This window comes from Tachysurus fulvidraco, chromosome 17, assembly GCF_022655615.1.
Source record: "Tachysurus fulvidraco isolate hzauxx_2018 chromosome 17, HZAU_PFXX_2.0, whole genome shotgun sequence".
Classification (NCBI taxonomy): Eukaryota; Metazoa; Chordata; class Actinopteri; order Siluriformes; family Bagridae; genus Tachysurus; species Tachysurus fulvidraco.
The window spans coordinates 4,074,728-4,099,434 of NC_062534.1; the positions used below are offsets into that span (position 1 = coordinate 4,074,728).

General features: G+C 40.6%; 1 protein-coding gene across 1 annotated transcript in view; it reads left to right on the plus strand.

The window, feature by feature from the left end:
* rxfp1 (relaxin family peptide receptor 1) overlaps positions 1-24,707 on the plus strand; it is a 42,449-nt gene that overhangs the window by 12,994 nt on the left and 4,748 nt on the right. The window contains exons 3-16 of the mRNA XM_047802033.1: positions 2,012-2,095; positions 3,535-3,640; positions 7,893-7,964; positions 8,686-8,757; positions 10,267-10,338; positions 10,661-10,732; positions 10,854-10,922; positions 11,686-11,757; positions 12,685-12,756; positions 13,802-13,873; positions 14,063-14,134; positions 14,650-14,721; positions 15,992-16,221; positions 22,454-22,864. Of these exons, the coding sequence (XP_047657989.1) occupies positions 2,012-2,095; positions 3,535-3,640; positions 7,893-7,964; positions 8,686-8,757; positions 10,267-10,338; positions 10,661-10,732; positions 10,854-10,922; positions 11,686-11,757; positions 12,685-12,756; positions 13,802-13,873; positions 14,063-14,134; positions 14,650-14,721; positions 15,992-16,221; positions 22,454-22,864 (1,548 nt within the window). The remainder of the gene's footprint in view (positions 1-2,011; positions 2,096-3,534; positions 3,641-7,892; positions 7,965-8,685; positions 8,758-10,266; positions 10,339-10,660; positions 10,733-10,853; positions 10,923-11,685; positions 11,758-12,684; positions 12,757-13,801; positions 13,874-14,062; positions 14,135-14,649; positions 14,722-15,991; positions 16,222-22,453; positions 22,865-24,707) is intronic.

Sequence of the window (24,707 nt, forward strand, 5' to 3'; positions counted from 1 at the left end):
CAAATTACCTTGCGGGCCGAACCAATTGAATAGTCCGTATTAAAGCTCCACCTTTCATTTGGATAGATGATTGGTACGTTTATGGCGTTTGGCAAACACAACAACAGAACAACTTACATTTTATCAATTTTTTTATACACAACAAAGTGTTAAGGGCCTTGTTTAAGGGCCCAGTAGCAGTTCCTTTGTTGCACTTGAGGTTCAAAATCATGACCTTCCAATCAGTGGTCAAATATCTTAACTACTAAACTACCACATGTCCTATGTAATCGTCTATGTCAGTGGTCCCCAACCCTTTTTTCGCCGCGGACCGGTCAATGTTTGATAATTTTACAGCAGCCCGCTGGGGGTGGGGGCATATACAATTAAATTCAAATTAATAATTTTACTTTAATTGTATTTAATCATGCCTTTTTAACTCACTACAACGCTAAATCAATGAGAACCCTGAGCTTGTTTCTTTGCAATGAGACGGTTCCATCTGGGGTAATAGGAGACAATGACACCAGAAGTGTGTTGCTTATGTCCAGTTTATTCCGTTGTTTTGTTTTGTTTGCCATCCCTGCAGAAACCCCCGCTTCAAACAGATAGCATGTCAGAAATGACGATAGGGATTTAAGTGCTGTGGTGACAATCTCATTGTATTCCGCTATAACTTTAATCCAGAACACCGGCAGAGTTTCTAACTTTCTAACGACGTCTGTTTCGTGCTCATTTTTCCTAATTTGTGGGTTAAATTTGAGCAAACACAATATACACGTACACCAAGCACTGTTAAACATGACAAAGTACCGGTGAACAGAGAGAAGAGCGATACACACCTTCTCTCTCCACCAAAGCTACAACACCACTGCCACTTGCAGACGCTCAGCTCCAGACGTCACCTAAACCCAGCCAGATATCATGATATTTTGCGCCTGCGCGGTATCGGTGTGGCTTTAGGTGACGTCTCTCAGCCCCCGGTTATTAACCTCTCATCCATGGAAAGTCGCACAAACCCGAGAGAAATACACCACAGTAAATAAAATGGAAATAATTTAATGTTCCGGTACCGATCCGCGGCCCGGGGGTTGGGGACCACCGGTCTATCTGAATGAAAGTATTGCTACAGTCATTTTTATGTACTGTAGCTCTACATTGTCTTAATGTACTTAGTCATTAATTCTGTGTTGTGATATTTTTTTATGTAGCTCTGCATCCAGTGGGTTTAGCACCAAGGTTATTGGCTGTTAGCTGAAATGACATTGAAAGCCTCACATCCCTGGAGTACCTGATAGCTTTGTCGTTGTCTGACAGGCTTCTTAAGACGCATTGTCGAACGCGTAATGCATTAAACACAGACTTTCATGGCATATTAGCTGACGGACATTTTGTGAGTAATCGAATTGTTAAAATGGTTGATCAGGATTCAGGTCGTCAGCAGATCTTCACCTGGAATACATGCAAAGGTTGAAAAGTGCTCTCATCACTGAAAACTCATTCTAGCTATTCACACTATTGCCTATTGCTTTCTAATAACATCACTAGAGATTGATTAATGAGGTAGGATTGGGAAGAGTGGATGTTTTGACAGATCTGCAAAGTCAGGGAAAAGTCGCTGCCACAGACGTCTCTCCTATTTGCATGCTGATTGGTTCATTTTCTTTTCAATCGATGCTTTAGGCTGTGATGAAAGTAACAATAGTTTTTATTGCGAGAAACTGCAGCGGATGTTGAGAAACATATTAGTCAGTGCGATTCTGAAACAGCATGCTCCATTTATCACTCAGTAGACGGTGCAAAATAATTACCAGGACCCCACAAATTGTTTTTCAGCAGTGTAGGTTCCAAATTCAGCTTCTCCAACATAGAGGTGATGTAAAAAGTCAGAGTAAAATGTGAATAGAGAGAAAGTGTTGCTAAGGGAGGATGATTCTGTACATCACGACTATGGGGCCTGAAAATCTATAGGCTATTTCTCACTGAACAAATATGAACATCGTTGTTGACTCATCGTTGCATCATTTTTCAGGAGACAACAATGGCTGGCCTCATTTGTTTGACAAATACTTTGGGATGCCCAGTAAAGACGCTGGAACCAAATCATCTGCGTGTCGTGAGTAAAGATGCAGAATTCAATGTCCTGAAACTGAAGTGATTATACATGCTGTTCCCATCTATCTATCTATCTATCTATCTATCTATCTATCTATCTATCTATCTATCTATCTATCTATCTATCTATCTGTCTATCTATCTATCTATCTATCTATCTATCTATCTACCTATCTTTCTATCTGTCTGTCTGTCTATCTGTCTGACTGTCTGTCTGTCTATCTATCTATCTGTCTGTCTGTCTGTCCTTTTGTTTGTCTATCTGTTTATCCATTCAGCTATCAAACCATCCATTCATCTGTCCAGCATGTGAATTAACTGCTTATATTCATATAACTGAGCAACTGATGCTTAGGAGCCTTACTCAAAGACCCAGCAGTGGGAGGTTGGGGGTGTTGGGATTTGAGCCAATGACCTTCTAATGACTAACCTCTTAAGCACCTAGCTGACACTGCTATCTTCAGTAAGTGGCACTAATGCAGTTTGAGGGCAACAGTGCAGAGCCTCAAATACACGTTGTGGTCTATTTACTATAATGCTAAGTGTGATACATTGACCTTTTCTGTTGTTCTTACAGTCGACTTTTTTCCACTACTGGTCTCCTGAAAGCTATATTTATTTTTAATAAAAGGACTTTCTGGAGTCTGAAGTGCTAGAAATTGAGTGTTATATCATTATTGCAGCTTTTACACTTTTACTTATCTTTCAGTTTTTTTCTTGACTGTCCAGACACTTATTTGGGTCCATAAAATACGTAGTGAGTTATACTAAATTACCACTGATACTAAGAGACTCCTACAATTATAATAATTTGTTCAACATTTAAACACAAAATTATAAGATAAAAAAATAAACAAATAAATTAACAACAACAACAACAACAACAACAACAATAATAATAATAATAACAATAATAATAACAATAATAATAGTTATTATTATTGTTATTATTGTTATTATTGTTATTATTATTATTATTATTATTATTATTAGATTTATTTACATCTAAATATTGAGCAGGTGAAACCTTTGAGTGAATAACCTCAAACCAAATTTAAAAAAATGAGAAATTAAAAATGAAAATAAATTATTCATATAGAGTATCTATATGAAGCATGTCGGCAAATCATGAATGCGCATGAAAAAAATAAAGCCTTAACTTGAGCTAATAAAATAATCATGTGAGAAAGTTTGAAAAGAAAAAAAAAGCATTGTATTTTTTAATATGTATTTTTTCTGTAAGTGTTGAACCTCAATCTAGAATTTTAAGAAAGCGCTAGGCTTTCGTTAGAAAACGTTTGTGATATATTTGCATATTCTTTCATTTAAAACCCCTGCTTCTTCTGTACATTTCTCTCTGAAACTTAATCCAAGTGGAAATACATTATTCTAACATCCCTAACATCTCTCTTCTCTCTCTTCTCTCGCTCTCTCTCTCAGTACTTGGCCTCGTACCAGCCGAGTGTCAGTGTAGGGATTTGGAGCTTGACTGCAACGGTGCTCGCTTTAAAGACGTCCCTACTGTATCCACGAATGTCACCATGATGTGAGTTCCTCTTCATCATGCCCATCGGTTTGCATGAATCGTGTGCGTGTATGTGTGTGTGTGTGTGTACGTGTGTGTCTGCTCAAAGCCGTCAGATCACTGTATGTGAGATCAAGGCTTTGCCGACTGCTAAATAGCTGTTTACTAGCGCACGCTTACAGTGTCTGTCAGTGATTGGTACACATTCTGTATGAATTAATGCCATGGTTGTCAGATATGCTACAAAGCACTCACAGAGGAACCTGAAGCTGTGAGGCAGCAACAAAGCAACATTTTCAGCTGCACCACTGATTGATTAATCAATCATTCATTCACAACATTCATTTTTCAGGGGTTTATTGTTAGCTCAATCAATTAAATCTTTTACTTAGGAAAGAGTTAGGGTTCCTTAATCTTCTTTACATTACAGTGTGTTTGTGTGTGTTAATATTTCAGCTGTATTTAAGCCACTGTGTATAACTACTGAAAGGACGTTATTCGTAATAACACTCTCCGGTGTTTATAACAGTTTATAACCACACTCTCCAGTGTCACCTAAGTGAGGATGATGTTCACTTTTGAGTCTGGTTCCTTTCAAGGTTTCTTCCTCTTACATCTCCTCCCCACAGTCGCCTCAGTCAACTCAGACTTGTTCATTAGGGACAAATACAAACACATTTAAATATAAGTCTAATATTAATCTTGAATCTTTGTTTAATATTAATCTTTGTATAATAATAAAACTTTTTGTATTGTGTTTCTTAAAGCTGCTTTGAGACAATGTACAGTACATTACATTTCTTCCTCTTCCATCTCAGGGAGTTTTTCCTCACCACAGTCGCCACAGTCGCCTCAGACTCGTTCATTCACCTACTTGAAATGACTACGTACGTGTTCACGGTTACGTGAGAACTGAGTCACTTTGACATAATTAGTTTTTCTACGTCTGGCACGATTTGAGCGTCTGTTTTCAAAGCCGAGTTCATTTCTGAGCTGAGGATCAAAGCCACAACACTGCGGTTCTGCAGCACACACGTTACTGTACAGTTCTACGATATATGTTTTATTTATCACCTAAATGTATCTCTATAGTTAGATTTCCTATCAGAATCAACATCCTGGTCAGCTTTCACACTGTAACTGGTTGATGTTGATACTACGGGAATCGATCAAGGTCATTAAGAAACGTGTTAAAATATAGTATATGAAATGTAGTATACAGTAAGTACTGTATATGTTTTGTTGAGTATTTTTTTTACCACAGTTTTCAGTGAATGTATTTTAAAAAAAGATTTGTTGATTTAACTTGAGAAAAAAATATTTATTTTTGTTCATTATGTTTGAAGGTGGGGGGCACGGTGGCTTAGTGGTTAGCACGTTCGCCTCACACCTCCAGGGTTGGGGTTCGATTCCCGCCTCCGCCTTGTGTGTGTGGAGTTTGCATGTTCTCCCCGTGCCTCGGGGGTTTCCTCCGGGTACTCCGGTTTCCTCCAAAGACATGCATGGTAGGTTGATTGGCATCTCTGGCAATATTGCCTGTAGTGTATGAGTGTGTGAGTGAATGAGGGTGTGTGTGTGCCCTGCGATGGTTTGGCACTCCGTCCAGGGTGTATCCTGCCTCGATGCCCGATGACGCCTGAGATAGGCACAGGCTTCCCGTGACCCGAGAAGTTCGGATAAGCGGTGGTAATGAATGAATGAATGAATGAATGAATGAATGAATGAATATAAATGTTAGCGTTAACTGAAGCTCATGACCTGGATGTGCGTGATATTTGTTGTACCGCTGTCAAAAGGTTGATCGTCTGATTAAATAACGACATGGACGTGTAAAGGTGCTCCTATTAAGGTGAGTAGACTGTATATTTATTTTGTTGATGATACATAAAGAAAGATATGTAGGAACAACATCAGGCTGAAATACTTAAACTGTAGGCAGATCAATTACGTGTCGTGTCATTGCGTACTTCAAAGAGCCAAATGGACTTTATGGCATTCGTTCTGCCTCTTTTACTTAATAACTGATTTTATGCTATAATGAAAACACATTGTGTCAACAGAACGGGAAAGGCTGAATTTTTGTATCTGAAAACATGATGTTGTTTACCTCTCTTCTCTCAGGCCTTTCATTTGATAGTGTATTTATTTATTTATTTATTTATTTATTTATTTATTTATTTATTTATTTGTGTGTTTGTTTGTTTGTTTATTTATTTACAAAATTCCCAAAAGTCACTGGTAAATTAGAAAACTTCATTAATACAAAATGAGGTCAATGATATTCTCCACACGACGTAATCGTCCCTCTGACGCTCGTTCGCTCTCCGTCTCCGCCGCCGAGCGAAAAAGCTTTTCGACGAACCTCATATCTAATAAACTCAGCTGCTTCCAGGAGCCAGTCGTGATTCTTCAAGACACAACTGAACGGAATAAAACATTCCTCTGGGACTTGTTTCCCATTCCGCTGCTTTACATAAGGAACAAACCACCACGAGGCCTGATAAAGTATGATGAATGATGATGGAGTGGTGTAATACATCGCAGTGCAAAGTTGATTATTTTCTTTTCACAGCATGTACTGAGGTGTTTAATTCCACTTATTATCCTAATTCAAATAAATAAATAAATAAAATTATTCCATAGGTTTACAGCAACAACATGGGATGTTAATTCCACTAGAAACCGATGTAGAACAGACATTATTTACATTGACATTATTTCCTGTCCAGTGTCACCCCATTGAGCGTCTGCCAACTTGCGCCCTGAGAGTTCTGGCTTAAATTCGAGGTTCGAGGTTAAATTCAGACCTCTCTATAGTCGTCACTCGATTAAAGAAACTTTCGTCTCCTCAAAAAGTCCCGATTGCTTAATTGAGGCTCTATTTCCCCCATATGGTGACCATTTGGCTTTGCTCGTTAGTGTGCCGGCGGAGCTTTAAATGAAACACACAGTGTGGGACTGATTACAAGTACACTCTCAGACACTTCGCTCCACACGCACACGAGTCTTCAGAGGAATATGCTGATCGTTCACAGTTTGGCCCGAAACAACAGAATGGTATTAAGTGATCTCATTTTACATTTAACGGGGAGCACGGTGGCTTAGTGGTTAGCACGTTCACCTTACACCTCCAGGGTTGGGGGTTCGATTCCTGCCTCCGCCTTGTGTGTGTGGAGTTTGCATGTTCTCCCCGTGCCTCGGGGGTTTCCTCCGGGTACTCCGGTTTCCTCCCCCGGTCCAAAGACATGCATGGTAGGTTGATTGGCATCTCTGGAAAATTATCCGTAGTGTGTGTGTGTGTGTGAGTGAATGAGAGAGTGTGTGTGCCCTGTGATGGGTTGGCACTCCGTCCAGGGTGTATCCTGCCTCGATGCCCGATGACGCCAGAGATAGGCACAGGCTCCCCGTGACCCGAGAAGTTCTGATAAGCGGTAGAAAATGAATGAATTTTACATTTACATCATCTGGCAAATGCCCTTATCCAGAGCAACTTACAATATCTCATATTTATACTATATAACTATTTAAACTCATATTAACTGAGCAATTGATGGTTAAGGGCCTTGCTCAGGGGCCCAACAGTGGCAGCTTGGTGGACCGGGGCTCGAACTTACAACCTTCCGATTGGCCTTAACACCTGAACCCTTTTATCTCTTACCTCTATAAATGAACTGGACACAATGATGAGTCTGAACAAGTAGATTCCAGAATAACGTGTAAGCTGACGGATCTCTTTATCCGTTTCAGTCTCCAGATTACGAAGGTCACCGAGCACAAATACATGATTTAGAGTGAACGTGCTTTATAACATGTTATAAATGAATTATTAAATCGAATCGAATTTTTTCATATCGGCACCTGTATTCAGATAAGAAAGCAGAGTGGGCGTGGCCTAAACATAAAGGAGGGTTTTGATGATGGCATTTGATGATGTTGGTAAAGAAAAATTGAGACCGGGATCCTACGAAATTACAGAAATAAAAAGAAAAACATCACTCTAGTGGGAGGTTTTTACTTTCCTGTAGCTTAAAGGGCACAAACAAAACAACAAACAAAAAAAAAACAGTCCGGTGTTGAGATTTGACCAGAGATTTTTAAGTCTGAATGGTAAACAAAGAAAAATATTAACAATCTATTAATTGTGTAAGTTGAGAAGGAAAGATTAACAAGCTAACATTAAAATCTCTCTCTCTCTCTCTCTCTTTCTCTCTCTCTCTCTCTCTCTCTCTCTCTCTCTCTCTCTCTCTCTCTCTCTCTCTCTCTCTCGCCCCAGGTCTTTGCAAAGGAACCGTTTAAGGAAACTAAACACCGACATGTTCCTTAAGTACCAGAATCTTCAGAAGCTGTGAGGATCTGCATTTTCTCTCTCTCGTTTCTATATCTCTGTATTAATTACGTCATTTCATATCAAACACTTAAAAGAAAGTTACTGAACATAAAAAAGCGAGACAAATGAGATTCGCTTGCTTCAATTTGCTTGGAATAAAAGTAATGGACCCTATGAAAAGACTTTCTGTTAATGTGACCGTTGTAGCCGATGTACTGCAGTGGCTGAGCTGCGTAAGCAGAAAATGTAGACTGTTGTCTCTCTTGTGAGGAGAACGTGCTTGATAATCTACGGCTGACTGGCATTTATCAAAGTAATCATGCACGTACAGAGTATTACAGAGCAATTCTTTCGTAAATCTATAGGGAGTTTTTTTTTCTACTGTGAAAACGATCCGAGTCGAAAACTTCTAAAAGATTAACAAATGAGGCCCATTGTGTATTTTCTCTCTAATGAAACAGTTGGAGCTGGAATAATTCCTCCCCATGAGGCATAAACACTATTACTGAGCATGTTGTCAATGTTCTGCTTGCGTAGTCACGAACAGAAACAAAATCGTACACAATGTCTCATATAAATTTCTATAAAAAAATTCTATATATTTTTTCTACCACAGCACACTCCGAGTGTTTAGTTCCTTCCGCATCTCCGTCACAGAGTGTGACTGACGTAGAAAGGGGGATTTTGCTTTCATGATGATAATCTGTGATTATATAACACCTCTGATCTCTTCTTTTAGATACCTTCAGCACAATCGCATCAAGGTGGTCGAACCCTATGCGTTCCGAGGTCTTTATAACCTCACGCGACTGTGAGTGGTCGGTTTTAAAATCCTCCCATATTGTTCCTCTACTCTGTAAACGTTCATCGTGTCTGCTCTGATACAGTACGTCATTGGCTCCTGATTTATTTTAGAGTTCAGTTGAAAGTGCATTGATTCATTTAATTATCTTTAATCGTCAGACTCTCTTTGAACGTGCAAAAAAAAAAAAAAAAAGACACGGTTCAAATATGGTCTTAAATCTCACCTGTACTTGCCGGCGTTTGAGCAGAGCTGAGAGGTGATATTCTCATTCGTTTATTTATTTATTTATTTCCAATTGCCAGCTCCGATTCCCACTCAGCAGCCCACTCTTCCCTTATCATACCGCAGCTAGCACGTTTTGAAGGGTAAAATCTAACACCTCGCTCTCTTCAAATGCATCTTTATAAACAACCGAGTCACAAGGTCATGTAAAATACTCAGGAATGCTCAATCTTCCATCTTTCTCATACACGAGCTCAGGATTGGCTAGTGTCTCTGTGATTGACAGGAAAGAGAGTATAGCTGCGTCCCAAATGACATACTATAAACTATTCCTTTTACACTATGCATTATGTACTCTACTGTCTTGTTTATGTATTTTAGAAGCGTAGTATCGTCACAGATAGTAGATTTTTAAGTTTTTTACCAACCGCTTGATAAGAAAAGAATGCTGCAAAGGGTTGTGAGATCAGCACGGGACACCATTGGGACACACTTACGAGACTGGACTCAGTTTACATTGCGGAGAGTATTATTAATGATCCATCCCATCCAAGCCACCTGTTTAACCTTCTGCCATCCGGGAGGAAGTGCAGGAAAATCACTGCTGGAACTTCTAGGAAGAAAAATAGCTTCGTAGGGCTGCGATCATGTTAAATAACAACTCTTCTTACTGAACTAGTGTGTAGCAATTGTGTTTGATTCACTCGAGTCATTGGCAAATGACGTCAAATGCATGTTTTTTTTGTTCTGTTTTTTTTTTCACTTCCTTATAACTTACTTACTCGGGGCATGGTGGCTTAGTAGTTAACATGTTCACCTCACACCTCCAGGGTTGGGGGTTCGATTCCCGCCTCCACCTTGTGTGTGTGGAGTTTGCATGTTCTCCCCGTGCCTCGGGGGTTTCCTCCGGGTACTCCAGTTTCCTCCCCCGGTCCAAAGACATGCATGGTAGGTTGATTGGCATCTCTGGAAAATTGTCCATAGTGTGTGAGTGAATGAGAGTGTGTGTGTGCCCTGCGATGGGTTGGCACTCCGTCCAGGGTGTATCCCGCCTCGATGCCCGATGACGCCCGAGATAGGCACAGGCTCCCCGTGACCATGAGGTAGTTCGGATAAGCGGTAGAAAATGAATGAATGAATGAATTAATGAATAACTTACTTACTTCTGTCAGAAACCCAGTCTCTGGTTCTCTGAGGATGAATCAGTGATGCTGATTAATGTTAATGGCTTTTTTTTTTTTTTTGGAGAATGTTGAGGCTGATGATACCATGCTTTCTTTGTCTTTTTTTCAGGTATTTGAGCTATAATCGCATCTCTAACCTAATGCCAGGAGTATTTCAGGACCTGCACAAACTGGAATGGCTGTAAGCAGTTCAATTTCCATATTACTAATTGAATCCATCTTGTTAGTAGGGCACAATAAAGTTGCCCGTCTCTTTTTCATTAGCGTTTTTATATGTTATCGACCCATTCATCATAATCACGCTCGTTCGGCTTGTACACGTCGGACTACATGAATAAGCGTTCCCAAAGCGTTTCATTACACGTCTGCTGATTAAATTCTTTTAGAGGCCACAGCCTTCGTGCGTCAATTAGCGATCTATGAGCCGCCGCTTGAAACAAACGCTATTCTTTGGTATCTTAATGTTTATTAATGAGCCACCTGGCATTTTTATTCATTTGTAGGATTTTGGAAAACAACAAAATCCACCAAGTTTCTTCTCTGACCTTTTCAGGCCTGAGTTCTCTCGTGCTGCTGTAAGTTTTGTCCTTTAACTGTTGCTTTTCTTGTATTTTAAACACGTGTCTTTTAGTGATGTGTTAAAATAACTATCATGCCTTTAAGTGTGTTTGTGTGGTGTGTATTGCTTTGTTGCAGAGTTCTATTGAATAACTCTCTGACACATGTTGACGATATATGCCTGGAGATGCCACGCTTAAATTGGCTGTAAGTCTTAAAATATCTGGATGTTTATGTATTCAGCAGACTTGACATGGGATCTTTTTTTTCCAGCTTGATTCTGTGTGTACTTCAGTGTACTGGATTTCGAACACTCTTTCATTTTCTTTGTTTAAAGGAGTTACTGCGAAACCATTTTTTTTATCCGATTAGGACACATTTATTTTTCATACATGATAAAAAAAAAGGATATAGATCTTATAAATTCAGAAATTCATTTTTAATTTCTTTTGTTTTAATGAATGATCATACACATTTTTACTATGATCTAATATGATTACATATTATAGCTGATTTAATTCTAATGATTTTTTTATTTAATTATAATGATAATAATTAAACTAATTATATATTTTTTTATTATGTTAGAATTATTCTTACTTTTTATTTGCTAGTTCCTCTTGACATATGTTTTAACTGATTGTTTTAAAAGATATTATTTCTATTGCAATATATATATATATACAGACAGACAGACAGACAGACAGACAGACAGATAGATAGATAGATAGATAGATAGATAGATAGATAGATAGATAGATAGATAGATAGATAGATAGATTGTTGGGGATGCAAACTTTTGTACCAGTTTATAGGAAAGATTGAATAGTGATTCAGACATTAAGGAGATACATTTCATAACACAACAAAATAATCACAAATCTGTGTGTGTGTGTGTGTGTGTGTGTGTGTGTGTGTGTGTGTGTGTGTGTGTGTGTGTGTGTGTGTGTGTGTGTGTGTGTGTTTACAGAGATATGGAAGGGAATCAGATGGAGATTGTGGACAACAGAACATTCTGGTCCTGTAGCATGCTTACTGTGCTGTAAGTACATTTCTTATTGCCTGCACAGACAGGATTGACATTCTGTAAATTATTTTCATTTGTAAACACTCTCAGGTCCCCTGGCTGCTCGTTTCCGGTTATTAACATTCTGCTTGTGTCTGTTTTCATGTGCCGTTCAATCTAATTCTTCATTTTATAGAATAATTTTACTTTAATATGTAAAGAATGTAAAGAATAAAACAAAAGAATGAACAGCATGTCCTGAAATTATTATTATTATTATTATTATTATTATTATTATTATTATTATTATTATTATTATTATTATTCATGCATCAGATGTATCGAACATCCACATAACAACTTCCTGATATCTCTGACTTTATGGCAACTATAAACTCACCAGACTGCATTTTTGTTCTTTAATTAAAAAAAAAAAAAAATCTCATGTCACTAAGAAACCAGAAAGTCCCGAAGACTTAAACCCTTAGCTCTGACTCTTAGAAAGCGCAGACACTGTACACAAATAAACATCTCACAGAAATCATCACCTTATTAACGTTTACATATGCTCTTTAATCCATTAATGTCTAGTATCGATTCTCTGAGTCCCTGTGTTATGTGTTACTATAGAAACCATAACGTACTAGAATGAATGAGTTTATATAAACCGAGCAAATGTATTAGATGCACTTCAATAAAACTAACCGACGTCTTTTTTTATCCCTCTCACTCTATTTCAACTTTCTTTGCCTGACCTCATTTCTATTGATCTATCGATCTATCGATCTATCTATCGATCTTGCGCTCTCTCTCTGTCTCTCTCTGTCTCTCTCTCGCTTTGTCTCTCATACACTCTCTCTCTGTCACTCTCACTCTGTGCTGCTTTCTTGCTTTCTCTCTCCCTCTCTCTCTTTCTCTCTCTCTCTCCCTCTCTCTCTTTCTCTCTCTCTTTTCTCACTCCAGAGTCCTTCAGAGGAACAGGATCAGTCATATCCATGAACAGGCGTTCTCTCTGTTGCGCAGGATGGGCGAGCTGTACGTTCTGAGTCAGTTTGATCTCCCGCAATACAGTTTTGCAGAAATAATGAACACAAAATATTCTCCAGGGTTTAAAGCCTGACCTGTTTTTATTTTTATTTTTTTTGTTTTTTTTTTAAGAGAGAAATATTTTGGAACTATTTGCTCATCAGTCCTCAAGTCAGTACAATATGGCCCAGTTTTTTTTTTTTTTGCCAGCCCAAGTGTGAAATGAGATTTGTTCTTCTACAAAGAGTGTAGAACTTCAAAGATACACTCGACTCCGACCATCAAGAAATTGAGAGGAAAATGAATATCCCCACACGAGCGTAAACATATGGGGATTTCAGTAGCACCATTTTTCCTCACTGTTTTCAAAATTATTGGCACCCTACAATCAGTATATAATAAAGCCTTCAAATTTGCAGTGGTGGCTCAGGGCTGTTGATTGGAAGATTGTGGTTTAAGCCCCAGATTCACCAAGCTGCCACTGTTGGGCCATTGAGCAAGACCCCTAACCCTCTCTGCACTCTCTAGGGGTGCTGTATCATGGCTGAAACTCTGCTCTGACCCCAACCTCCAAAAACTGGGATATTACTGTATATGATTTCACTGTGCTGTAATGTATATCTGACAAAATGAAGGCTTTTATTTATAATCGGGAAAATCTTAACATGCAAATTAATGTCTAACAACTGTGCAAAGATATTATTGATCAAGTCATTGTACATGTTTTACCTCTTCCAGAATTATATGTGCTCTGAACCGGCTATGTGATTATTTTTTTTTAATCCATTGCCTTTTGAGCAAAACTGTAGCAGTGTTAGTCTCTTCTGAGTTATTTGGTTGTATGGTTGTATAAACAAAAAAAAAATATATATATATATATATATACATTTACTGTGTATATATATATATATATTAGTATTGGATATATATATATATATATATATATATATATATATATATATATATATATATATATATATATATATATATATATCCAATACTTTTGCCTGTATCTGATTAGAATGCTATAATTCTTTTTTTTTTCTTCCCACAGAGACTTATCCAGTAACAGAATCGAGCAAATCTCACCAGATCTTTTTGTAAATCTATTAGATTTGCTGCAGCTGTAAGTCCTTTCCTTCCTCAGTCTCTTCCCTTGTTGTTATTCTTATCGCTAAAAACTGCTCGAACCTGCAAGAAGTCTGAATTGTTCTTAATCAAAGTACAATCCCTATGAACTGTAACTACCATTGACTGTATGATGAATTTCAGCCATTTTAAAGAAATTGCCAATTTCGTTCCTTTTACTTCACAGGAATATTTCATACAACCCGATTCAGGAGCTGCAAGTGGACCATTTTGACAAACTGCTCAAGCTGAAGTCACTGTGAGTCGACTTCACTTACTACAGACATTGATTACGTGAATACTAAACATTCTTGGAGCAGATCTCAAGCGAAATGTTGGTTTTGGGAATTAACATGGAAACTATGAAATTTACATTAGAACCAATGACCAGGGAAAATCGTAGGCATTTTTCTTAAGCATGTGTTGAAGGACTCGAGTCTCCACAAGACGTGCAGTCGACTTTCTTGTATATTGCCTCAGGGTTTTTACTCCAGTTGAGCTTGTTGTCAATGTACAGTAGACCCCCAGGTGTTTGTAAGACTCTTAAGTCTCTTTCACCTGGTGTACATGTTATCAGTGACACCCATGCAGAGTAAAAATAGGAAGCTTTTAGTTTTAGTAATGGTCCAAAGAGATATCACTCTGTCTCCAAGAAGCCGTCTATTCTCATTTCATGCGTCAAAGCTTTCTGTAAAAGGAGCAAAAAAGGATTGCCTTGTTTTCGAGCCGATATGAAATATGCTAATGGCTATGAGAGAACCGTTTATCTTTCAGGAGCATCGAGGGCATCGAGATTGCGAACATTCACAGAAGGATGTTTGAACCACTCAGAAACCTCACACACATGTAAGTCCTTCTTTTTTTCTTCTCAGAATGTCAAAACTTGTTTTTGAAAATATGAGCTAGCTTTGAAAGCTCTCTTTTCCCGCTGACGTGTTTTATCCCAGGATTAAGTGCTAACTCTTTTCTTGAGAACGGTGTGTGAATAGCAAGTCAAGTTAAGAACCATTAATTGGCATATTTCAGTAGTTCATAACAACCCGCTAAGCTAAACGTAGTACAGCTAAAATGCTAAGTTGAAGATACAGTGGTACCCCGCTTATCGACCTTAATCCGTTCCTTAAAACCGGTCGAAATGCGAAAAGGTCGAAGAGCGAATGTAATTATCCCATAAGAAATAATGGATACCCAATTAATCTGTTCCGGACCTGCACCGATACCCAATAATGAACAATTTTTGCCCCGTTTTTAGCAGTATTAATACATAAAATAATACATAAAATAATACAGGTACATAAATAATATTGTATATAATACAGTAAAAAGTATAAATTAAAAATGTTGCCATATCTATCAGTTGAATACACTGATAGATACTGAAGTGGTCATTCCAGTCAAGTACTCATTCAGGGTCAAGTTTCTGGAATTGGTCATGCTGAAACACTTACGAAACAGGTGTTTCATGTAGAGGTTTTTAAAGTTCGCTATGACCATCTGATCAATTGGCTGAATGAGGGAGGTCTTATTTGGTGGCAGAAATTTGACTGTAATCCAGTCAAACTCAGCCTCCAACTCATCGCCTAATTCTGGAGGATGTGCCGTTGCATCGTCCAGGACAAGCACGCATTTCAACGGCAAACCTTTCTTCCAACAAACCGAAGTTTAATTTACGATAGATGCTCTCTCCACGAAGGCTGAGGCGAGACTGGGAAGATCCTTCCCCTCGCGCTATGTGGGTCGAGGTTAGCGGGGTTCAGCGGGCGCAAATTGAGGTCGAAAAACTGTTCGCTAAGCGAAAAGGTCGATGTCCGAGGGTCGATAAGCGGGGTACCACTGTATATGCATGTTTTATGGTGTTTTCTGAGAAGAAAAAAAACAAAAAGTATTTTTTTTATTGTACTTTGAATACATGTTTTCTTTATTATTTAAAGAATAATAAATCATATGTTTTAGTTACGTTGAATGCTGAGGAACATCCTTGAATGAAGATATGTCTTTCCTTTATCAGGCTCTTGTTATATGTTAGTGAGTAAAATGTCCTTCTTTTGGAGTCCTTCTTATTTCCTTCTTCTAAACACTCTTACCCATTTTTTTTGTTTTTTTTTCCTGAACACAGTTATTTTAAAAAGTTCCAGTATTGTGGTTATGCCCCTCACGTACGCAGCTGCAAGCCTAATACAGATGGCATCTCATCGTTGGAGGACCTTCTGGCCAACATCGTGCTGCGTGTCTTTGTCTGGGTCGTGTCTGCCACAACCTGCTTTGGTAACATCTTTGTCATCTGCATGCGCTCGTACATCCGCTCGGAGAACAAGCTCCATGCCATGTGCATCATTTCCCTCTGCTGTAAGTATTTCAGTTTTTCATGTGGAATCTGATTGTTTGATGCACTTCAGTGTGTGTGTGTGTGTATATGTGTGTAATAGTAATATAATAGTAACTAGATTTGTAAAGTTCGTCACAGCAAACTTTGATGTTGGCTTTGACGAAGCAAGTGTTCGCAAAGGTCGGTGCTTTATGAAGGTCGAGTGGACATGAGTCAGTGTTACTTTTAGAAGCAAGTGGACAGAAAGCTAGGGTGCCAAAACTTTTAAAGGCAGGTGGAGACAAGCATGTGACGACACCTGAATACTCTTGAGGAAGTTTTCCTTATTGGGCTGGGTGTTATGATATGTCACATGTCCATGTTGTGCTAATTTTTGATTTTCATGTGACATCACGTGACGTCACATGACGTCATCAGAATACACGTGAGGAAGTTCCCCTCATTGTTCTGAGTGTTTTGATATATGACAAGTCAATGTTGTAAAAAGTTTTTTGATTTTGCATATTTTGAGGGCGGGGCTGCGGCACAACCGAAAGGCCAGTCGGTACACCAATTTAAACCTTTGTTCAGAGTATCACCCTAAAGGAGCCCGCCGAGTTTGGTGTAGATAGTTCAAAAGCTTGCCGAGTTTATAATTGGAGTCTATGGGGAAAAAGACCATTTTGAGACCCAGTACCGGAAGTACCGGTAATCGGATCGCTTAGAAAACTTCAGACCAGGATCTACAACATATCCGAATTTGGTGCACGTGGCTCAAAAGCCCTAGGAGGAGTTACTCTTGATAAATTTTTGTCTAAGCTTAAATAGGAAAACAGAATGTTGGCTAACATAATAAAAAAAAAGGCTAATGCAAGTTTTCTGAGAGAAGTGAACAAGCAGGAGTAGTGCAGCGCAGGAAAAGGCCTTGTCTTGTGTCATCAGCAACGAAAAACAATAATAATACTTTGTGATGCAGAGTTTTAGATGAGCCACAGCTGGTTAGAAGCATGATGGTGTTTGAGAGCGATGGCAGGAGCGATGGCAGGACGACTGCGTCAGACTCGGAGTCAGAATTTTTCATAAGAAGTGATTTTTATACAGCACCTTTACGATTACGTACCTCGGTACGATTTCGCCGCTCAGAAGCTCTAAAATGTGTCACACATTTCTTCTCGACACAGCTTGAAAACATAAGGGTTTATATAAATGTCCTACATACCAGCTTGCACAGTATTTTTCCAAAGCTCTGACACACTTTGCCTTGCAGTTTTGGCTTCACAAATCAATCATGTGTCCTCCGGTCAGCCATTTTGCCCGACTTTATACTTTATGCAATTTCAGATTGGCCACTTTTAGATGAACAAGTCTCTATTATTCATTTTAACCCTCTGACTTCTTTTCTCGGGCTCTCAGCTTGATTGAGCGTGAAATGAAAAGCTGCTGTTTGGATATGCTCTGTGATATGTTCTAAATAACAGGATATCAAGGTTTTAGCTGTGGACCGGGTCGTCTATATGCCAGAGAGAGAGAGAGAGAGAGAGAGAGAGAGAGAGAGAGAGAGAGAGAGAGAGAGAGAGAGAGAGAGAGAGAGAGAGAGAGAGAGAGAGAGAGAGAGAGAGAGAGAGAGAGAGAGAGAATGACAGAGAATGACAGAGAGAGTATGAGAGAGAGAGAGAAAATAAGAGAGAGAATGAGAGAGAGAGAATGACAGAGAGAGTATGAGAGAGAGAGAGAGAGAGAGAGAGAGAGAGAGAGAAAATAAGAAAGAGAGTATGAGAGAGTAAGAGAGAGAGTTGCTGAATGAGAGAGAGAATGAGAGAGAGAGAGAGAGTTGCTGAATGAGAGAGAGAGTTGCTGAATGAGAGAGAAAGAATGTGTGTGAGAGAGAGAGAGAGAGTGTGTGTGTGAGAGAGAGAGAGAGAATGACAGAGAGAGAGAGAATGAGAGAGAGTATGAGAGAGAGAGAGAGAAAATAAGAGAGAGAGAATGAGAGAGAGTATGAGAGAGAGTTGCTAAATAAGAGAGAGAGAATGAGAGAGAGAGAGAATGACAGAGAGAGTGAGAGAGAGAGAGAAAATAAGAGAGAGTATGAGAGACAGTAAGAGAGAGAGTTGCTGAATGAGAGAGAGAGAGAGAGAGAGAGAGAGAATGAGAGAGAGAGAGAAAATAAGAGAGAGAGAATGAGAGAGAGTATGAGAGAGAGTTGCTAAATGAGAGAGAGAGAGAGAGAGAGAGAGAGAGAGAGAGAGAATAAGAGAGAGAGAAAATAAGAGAGAGAGTATGAGAGAGAGTAAGAGAGAGAGTTGCTGAATGAGAGAGAGAGAGAGAGAGAGAGAGAGAGAGAGAGAGAGGGAATGACAGAGAGAGAGAGAATGAGAGAGAGAGTATGAGAGAGAGAGAGAGAAAGAGAGAGAGAGAGAGAGAGAGAGAGAGAGAGAGAGAGAATGACAGAGAGAGAGAGAGAGAGAGAGAGAGAGAGAGAGAGAGAGAGAGAGAGAGAGAATGAGGCAGGTACAGATTTGATCAGAAGGTTTACTTGAGTGTAAAGCAATTCTCGACAGTCTTTGGCTTTGATGTCTACATCATGCTTTGAAGGCAGTAATTGATTTTTCTGCATCCATACTTGAAGGCTGACATGCAGCCATGGGCTTGTGTGTGTAACGAGAGTCGTCCAAGAGAGGCGACCGTGTTCGAGTCAAGCCTGGTCGGACACGCCACAGGGATCCAGGGACACGCCACAGGGATCCAGGGACACGCCACAGGGATCCAGGAGAACAGCAGCTCAGATCTCATGAACGGGTGGACATTGGCAGCAAAACAAACATCACTTACAAAACTCATTATTGCTTTTATCAAGTGATTTATAATGATGTCTTACTGGGAAAACTTGGCTGTCAGTGAGTGTCCTGAGTGTCCCTGAGTGTCCTGAGTGTCCTGAGTATCCCTCAGTGTCCTGAGTATCCCTGAGTGTGCTGAGTATCCCTGAGTGTCCCTGAGTGTCCTGAGTGTCCTGAGTATCCCTCAGTGTCCTGAGTATCCCTGAGTGTGCTGAGTATCCCTGAGTGTCCCTGAGTGTCCTGAGTGTCCTGAGTATCCCTCAGTGTCCTGAGTATCCCTGAGTGTGCTGAGTATCCCTGAGTGTCCCTGAGTGTCCTGAGTATCCCTGAGTGTCCTGAGTATCCCTGAGTGTCCCTGAGTGTCCCCAAAACTCATTATTGCTTTTATCAAGTGATTTATAATGATGTCTTACTGGGAAAACTTGGCTGTCAGTGAGTGTCCTGAGTGTCCCTGAGTGTCCTGAGTGTCCTGAGTATCCCTCAGTGTCCTGAGTATCCCTGAGTGTGCTGAGTATCCCTGAGTGTCCCTGAGTGTCCTGAGTGTCCTGAGTATCCCTCAGTGTCCTGAGTATCCCTGAGTGTGCTGAGTATCCCTGAGTGTCCCTGAGTGTCCTGAGTGTCCTGAGTATCCCTCAGTGTCCTGAGTATCCCTGAGTGTGCTGAGTATCCCTGAGTGTCCCTGAGTGTCCTGAGTATCCCTGAGTGTCCTGAGTATCCCTGAGTGTCCCTGAGTGTCCCTGAGTATCCCTGAGTGTCCTGAGTATCCCTGAGTGTCCTGAGTATCCCTGAGTATGCCTGAGTGTCCTGAGTATCCCTGAGTGTCCTGAGTATGCCTGAGTGTCCTGAGTATCCCTGAGTGTCCTGAGTATCCCTGAGTATCCCTGAGTGTCCTGAGTATCTCTCAGTGTCCTGAGTATCCCTGAGAGTCCTGAGTATGCCTGAGTGTCCTGAGTATCCCTGAGTGTCCTGAGTATCCCTGAGTGTCCTGAGTATGCCTGAGTGTCCTGAGTTTCCCTGAGTGTCCTGAGTATCTCTCAGTGTCCTGAGTATCTCTCAGTGTCCTGAGTATCCCTGAGTGTCCTGAGTATCCCTGAGTGTCCCTGAGTATCCCTGAGTGTCCCTGAGTATCCCTGAGTGTCCTGAGTATCCCTCAGTGCCCTGAGTATCCCTGAGTGTCCTGAGTATCCCTGAGTGTCCTGAGTATCCCTGAGTGTCCCTGAGTATCCCTGAGTGTCCTGAGTATCCCTCAGTGCCCTGAGTATCCCTGAGTGTCCTGAGTATCCCTGAGTATCCCTGAGTGTCCCTGAGTGTCCCTGAGTGTCCTTGAACTGCTTTGATATGCAGATCAAAATGAACTGAGATGCAAACGGTCTCAGGAGACGTCTCAGAGTTGTGCATGAATACAGTTTTGTGGACAAAGATGTTGGTGTTTGTGTATATGAAGGATAAATGGAATATGATGTAGAGACGATGAAACAAATCGTTGCTACTATTGAATTTCAAATAGTTTTTACTTCTCCCTCTATTTCCCTCATCCTCTCTCTTTCTCTCTCCCACCATTCCCTCTCTCTCTTTGCTAGCTTCAGCTGTATCGCTCCTTCTTTCTCCCTCCAACTTGTTTACATTTCCTCTCTTTCTGATCATGTCTCTCATTCTTTCTCGGACTCTGTCTACTCAATCTATCCTTCAATCTATTTCTTTCCTTCTTTCTCTCTTTCTTTCTTTCTTTCTTTCTTTCTTTCTTTCTTTCTCTCTCTCTCTCTCTCTCTCTCTCTCTCTCTCTCTCTCTCTCTCTCTGTCTGACAGTCACTCCTGTGGTCTGTATGTGTTACTCACTGTCTACTTCTCTCTCTCTCTCTCCATCCATCCATCCATCCATCCATCCATCCATCCATCCATCCATCCATCCATCGCTCTCTCTCTCTCTGTCTGACAGTCACTCCTGTGGTCTGTATGTGTTACTCACTGTCTACTTCTCTCTCCATATCCATCCATCCATCCATCCATCCATCCATCCATATCTCTCTCTCTCTCTCTCTCTCTCTCTCTCTCTCTCTCTTTCTGACAGTCACTCCTGTGGTCTGTATGTGTTACTCATGTCTACTTCTCTCTCTCTCCATCCATAAATCTATACATCCATCCATCCATCCATCCATCCATCCATCCATCCATTCATCTCTCTCTCTCTCTCTCTCTCTCTCTCTCTCTCTCTCTCTCTCTCTCTCTGTCTGACAGTCACTCCTGTGGTCTGTATGTGTTACTCACTGTCTACTTCTCTCTCTCCATATCCATCCATTCATCCATCCATCCATCCATCCATTCATCTCTCTCTCTCTCTCTCTTTCTGACAGTCACTCCTGTGGTCTGTATGTGTTACTCATGTCTACTTCTCTCTCTCTCCATCCATAAATCTATACATCCATCCATCCATCCATCCATCCATCCATCCATCCATTCATCTCTCTCTCTCTCTCTCTCTCTCTCTCTCTCTCTCTCTCTCTCTCTCTGTCTGACAGTCACTCCTGTGGTCTGTATGTGTTACTCACTGTCTACTTCTCTCTCTCCATATCCATCCATTCATCCATCCATCCATCCATCCATTCATCTCTCTCTCTCTCTCTCTTTCTGACAGTCACTCCTGTGGTCTGTATGTGTTACTCATGTCTACTTCTCTCTCTCTCCATCCATAAATCCATCCATCCATCCATCTATCCATCCATATCTCTCTCTCTCTCTCTCTCTCTCTCTTTCTGACAGTCACTCCTGTGGTCTGTATGTGTTGCTCACTGTCTACTTCTCTCTCCATCCATCCATCCATCCATCCATCCATCCATCTATCCATCCATATCTCTCTCTCTCTCTCTCTCTCTCTCTCTCTCTCTCTCTCTCTCTCTCTCTCTCTCTCTCTCTCTGTCTGACAGTCACTCCTGTGGTCTGTATGTGTTACTCACTGTCTACTTCTCTCTCCATCCATAAATCCATCCATCCATCCATCCTTCCATCTATCCTTCCATCTCTCTCTCTCTCTCTCTCTCTCTCTCTCTCTCTCTCTTTCTGACAGTCACTCCTGTGGTCTGTATGTGTTACTCACTGTCTACTTCTCTCTCTCCATCCATCCATCCATCCATCCATCCATCCATCCATCCATCCATCTCTCTCTCTCTCTCTCTCTCTCTCTCTCTCTCTCTCTCTCTCACTCTCTCTGTTTGTGTGTGTGTGTGTGTGTGAGACTATATTCGAGAAAAACATGCTAATAAATAAGCTCTCTCTTCATATTCCTCGCTCTTTTTCACTTCATTACTGAATGAAGAACAAGCAGGCTTTTAATAGTGAAAGTATAAATATGTAATCCCTATAATCCTCACATGCTGTTTAAAAATAAAGCTATGGAATGGAATTAAAACCCTAACACAGCTGAACCCTCTGCTTTCTTGAGGTGCCGATGGTCTGATGGGCGTCTACCTGTTTGCGATCGGCGCGTACGACCTGAAGTTTCGCGGCGAGTATAACCGCCATGCACAGGCCTGGATGGACAGTTTGCCCTGTCAGGTGGTCGGCTCTTTGGCCATGCTGTCCACCGAAGTCTCAGTTCTTCTCCTCACCTACCTCACCTTGGAGAAGTACATCTGCATCGTCTACCCGTTCCGCTACCTGACGCCTGGGCGCAGACGCACCGTCACCATCCTGGTGGCCATCTGGATCCTGGGCTTCGTCATCGCATTCTTGCCACTGGTGTGTAAAGGAGATTTCAGGAACTTTTACGGGACCAATGGAGTTTGTTTTCCTTTGCATTCAGAGCAGCCAGAGACCGCAGGAGCTCAGATCTACTCCATCGTCATCTTTCTGGGTAAGGCTTTAATTTAAACGTAAAAAATCATATGACGTGAAGTGACATATGGCTAAGTACGGTGACCCATACTCAGAATTCGTTCTCTGCATTTAACCCATCCAAAGTGCACACACACAGCAGTGAACACACACACACACACACACACACACACACACACACACAGTGAACACACACCCGGAGCAGTGGGCAGCCATTTACAGTATGCTGCGGTGCCCGGGGACCAGTTGGGGGAATTCGGTGCCTTGCTCAAGGGCACCTCAGTCATGGCATTGCCGTCTTGAGACTCGAACCCACAACCTTAGGGTTAGGAGTCAAACTCTCTAAGCGTTAGGCCACGACTTCCCAAATAACAATAAATAACTTGTATAATAATTTACCTCATCTTTTGAGAGCCTAAACAAGCTACAAGACAAAAACATTTTACATAGCAAGCATGACTCTTGACATACATGGTAATTAATACTAAGGCATGAAATAGGCCTTGGTTCCAATACAAAATACCATTATTAAATCTATAATCCATATAGAACGCACAGCATGGGTTTCAGAATCTATGTCCTAATCCTGATCAGACCTATAGATGTTCTATAGACATTTTTTCTATCAAAACAACTGGCACAGAGTTGTCTGCAATCTACTACTACTACTAATATACAAAAATAAATTCAAATAATAAAACTGTTATGATATTTAACGAGGGGGGCAATTTGTCCTAGGGGGGCATGGTGGCTTAGTGATTAGCACGTTCGCCTCACACCTCCAGGGTTGGAGGTTCGATTCCCACCTCCGCCTTGTGTGTGTGGAGTTTGTATGTTCTCCCCGTGCCTCGGGGGTTTCCTCCGGGTACTCCGGTTTCCTCCCCCGGTCCAAAGACATGCATGGTAGGTTGATTGGCATCTCTGGAAAATTGTCCGTAGTGTGTGAGTGTGTGAGTGAATGAGAGTGTGTGTGTGCCCTGTGATGGGTTGGCACTCCGTCCAGGGTGTATCCTGCCTCGATGCCCGATGACGCCTGAGATAGGCACAGGCTCCCCGTGACCCGAGAAGTTCAGATAAGTGGTAGATAATGAATGAATGAATGGTATTTAACAAATAAAATAAACCTTTCTGCTGAGGAAGAAGTCCTCAGTGTCACTCAGAGGTTCTTTGCTTAATATTTCAAATATTTCAAAAGATTATTCCTGGTCAACAAACTGTTCACAAGATATTCATGTTAGGAAGACCTCAATTTGTTTGGCATGATGGAGGTCAGACTGAGCCATGAGGAGCTGCTGATAGTGTCATCATCTCTGCACTGGCTTTATCTGGTTTTACTCTGGAAGATGTCTGCTAGATAATATATCTCTGTCCAATTGTCCATGAGCAAAAATGGATATGAAGATCTCAATGTCTACTTGAGATATCCATCAAATCGTTTATTCTAAGCTTTTTGTTTACTTCCTGAACATTTGCTGGTCTTTTTCGTTCCTGCTTCAGATATTATATACAAAAGACTAAAGCTCAGATTCATTTTTCCATGATTTGTCCTAAATGTGATAGCATTTTATTTGTTTTCATCTCTAATGGCTAGAGGTTTGTGATTAGTGGACTATTTCTCGGCCCAGCAGTGAAACTGGCTTTCCATTTCTGACAGCAGACATTTTTATTGACAAATTTTTAATTAGTGTAAACAAATTAATTTGTTTACTGCTGAAAGTCTAATATAAAAAATGAGCCAGGACTCTGTTAAATTTTAGTGGTTGAAGATAAACACCATTAGGTTTCAAGCGCTTGGGGCATCTCAGAGAGCAGAAATGGGTTTGATATCACCATTTTCATTGACGATATAAACATTTAAAACA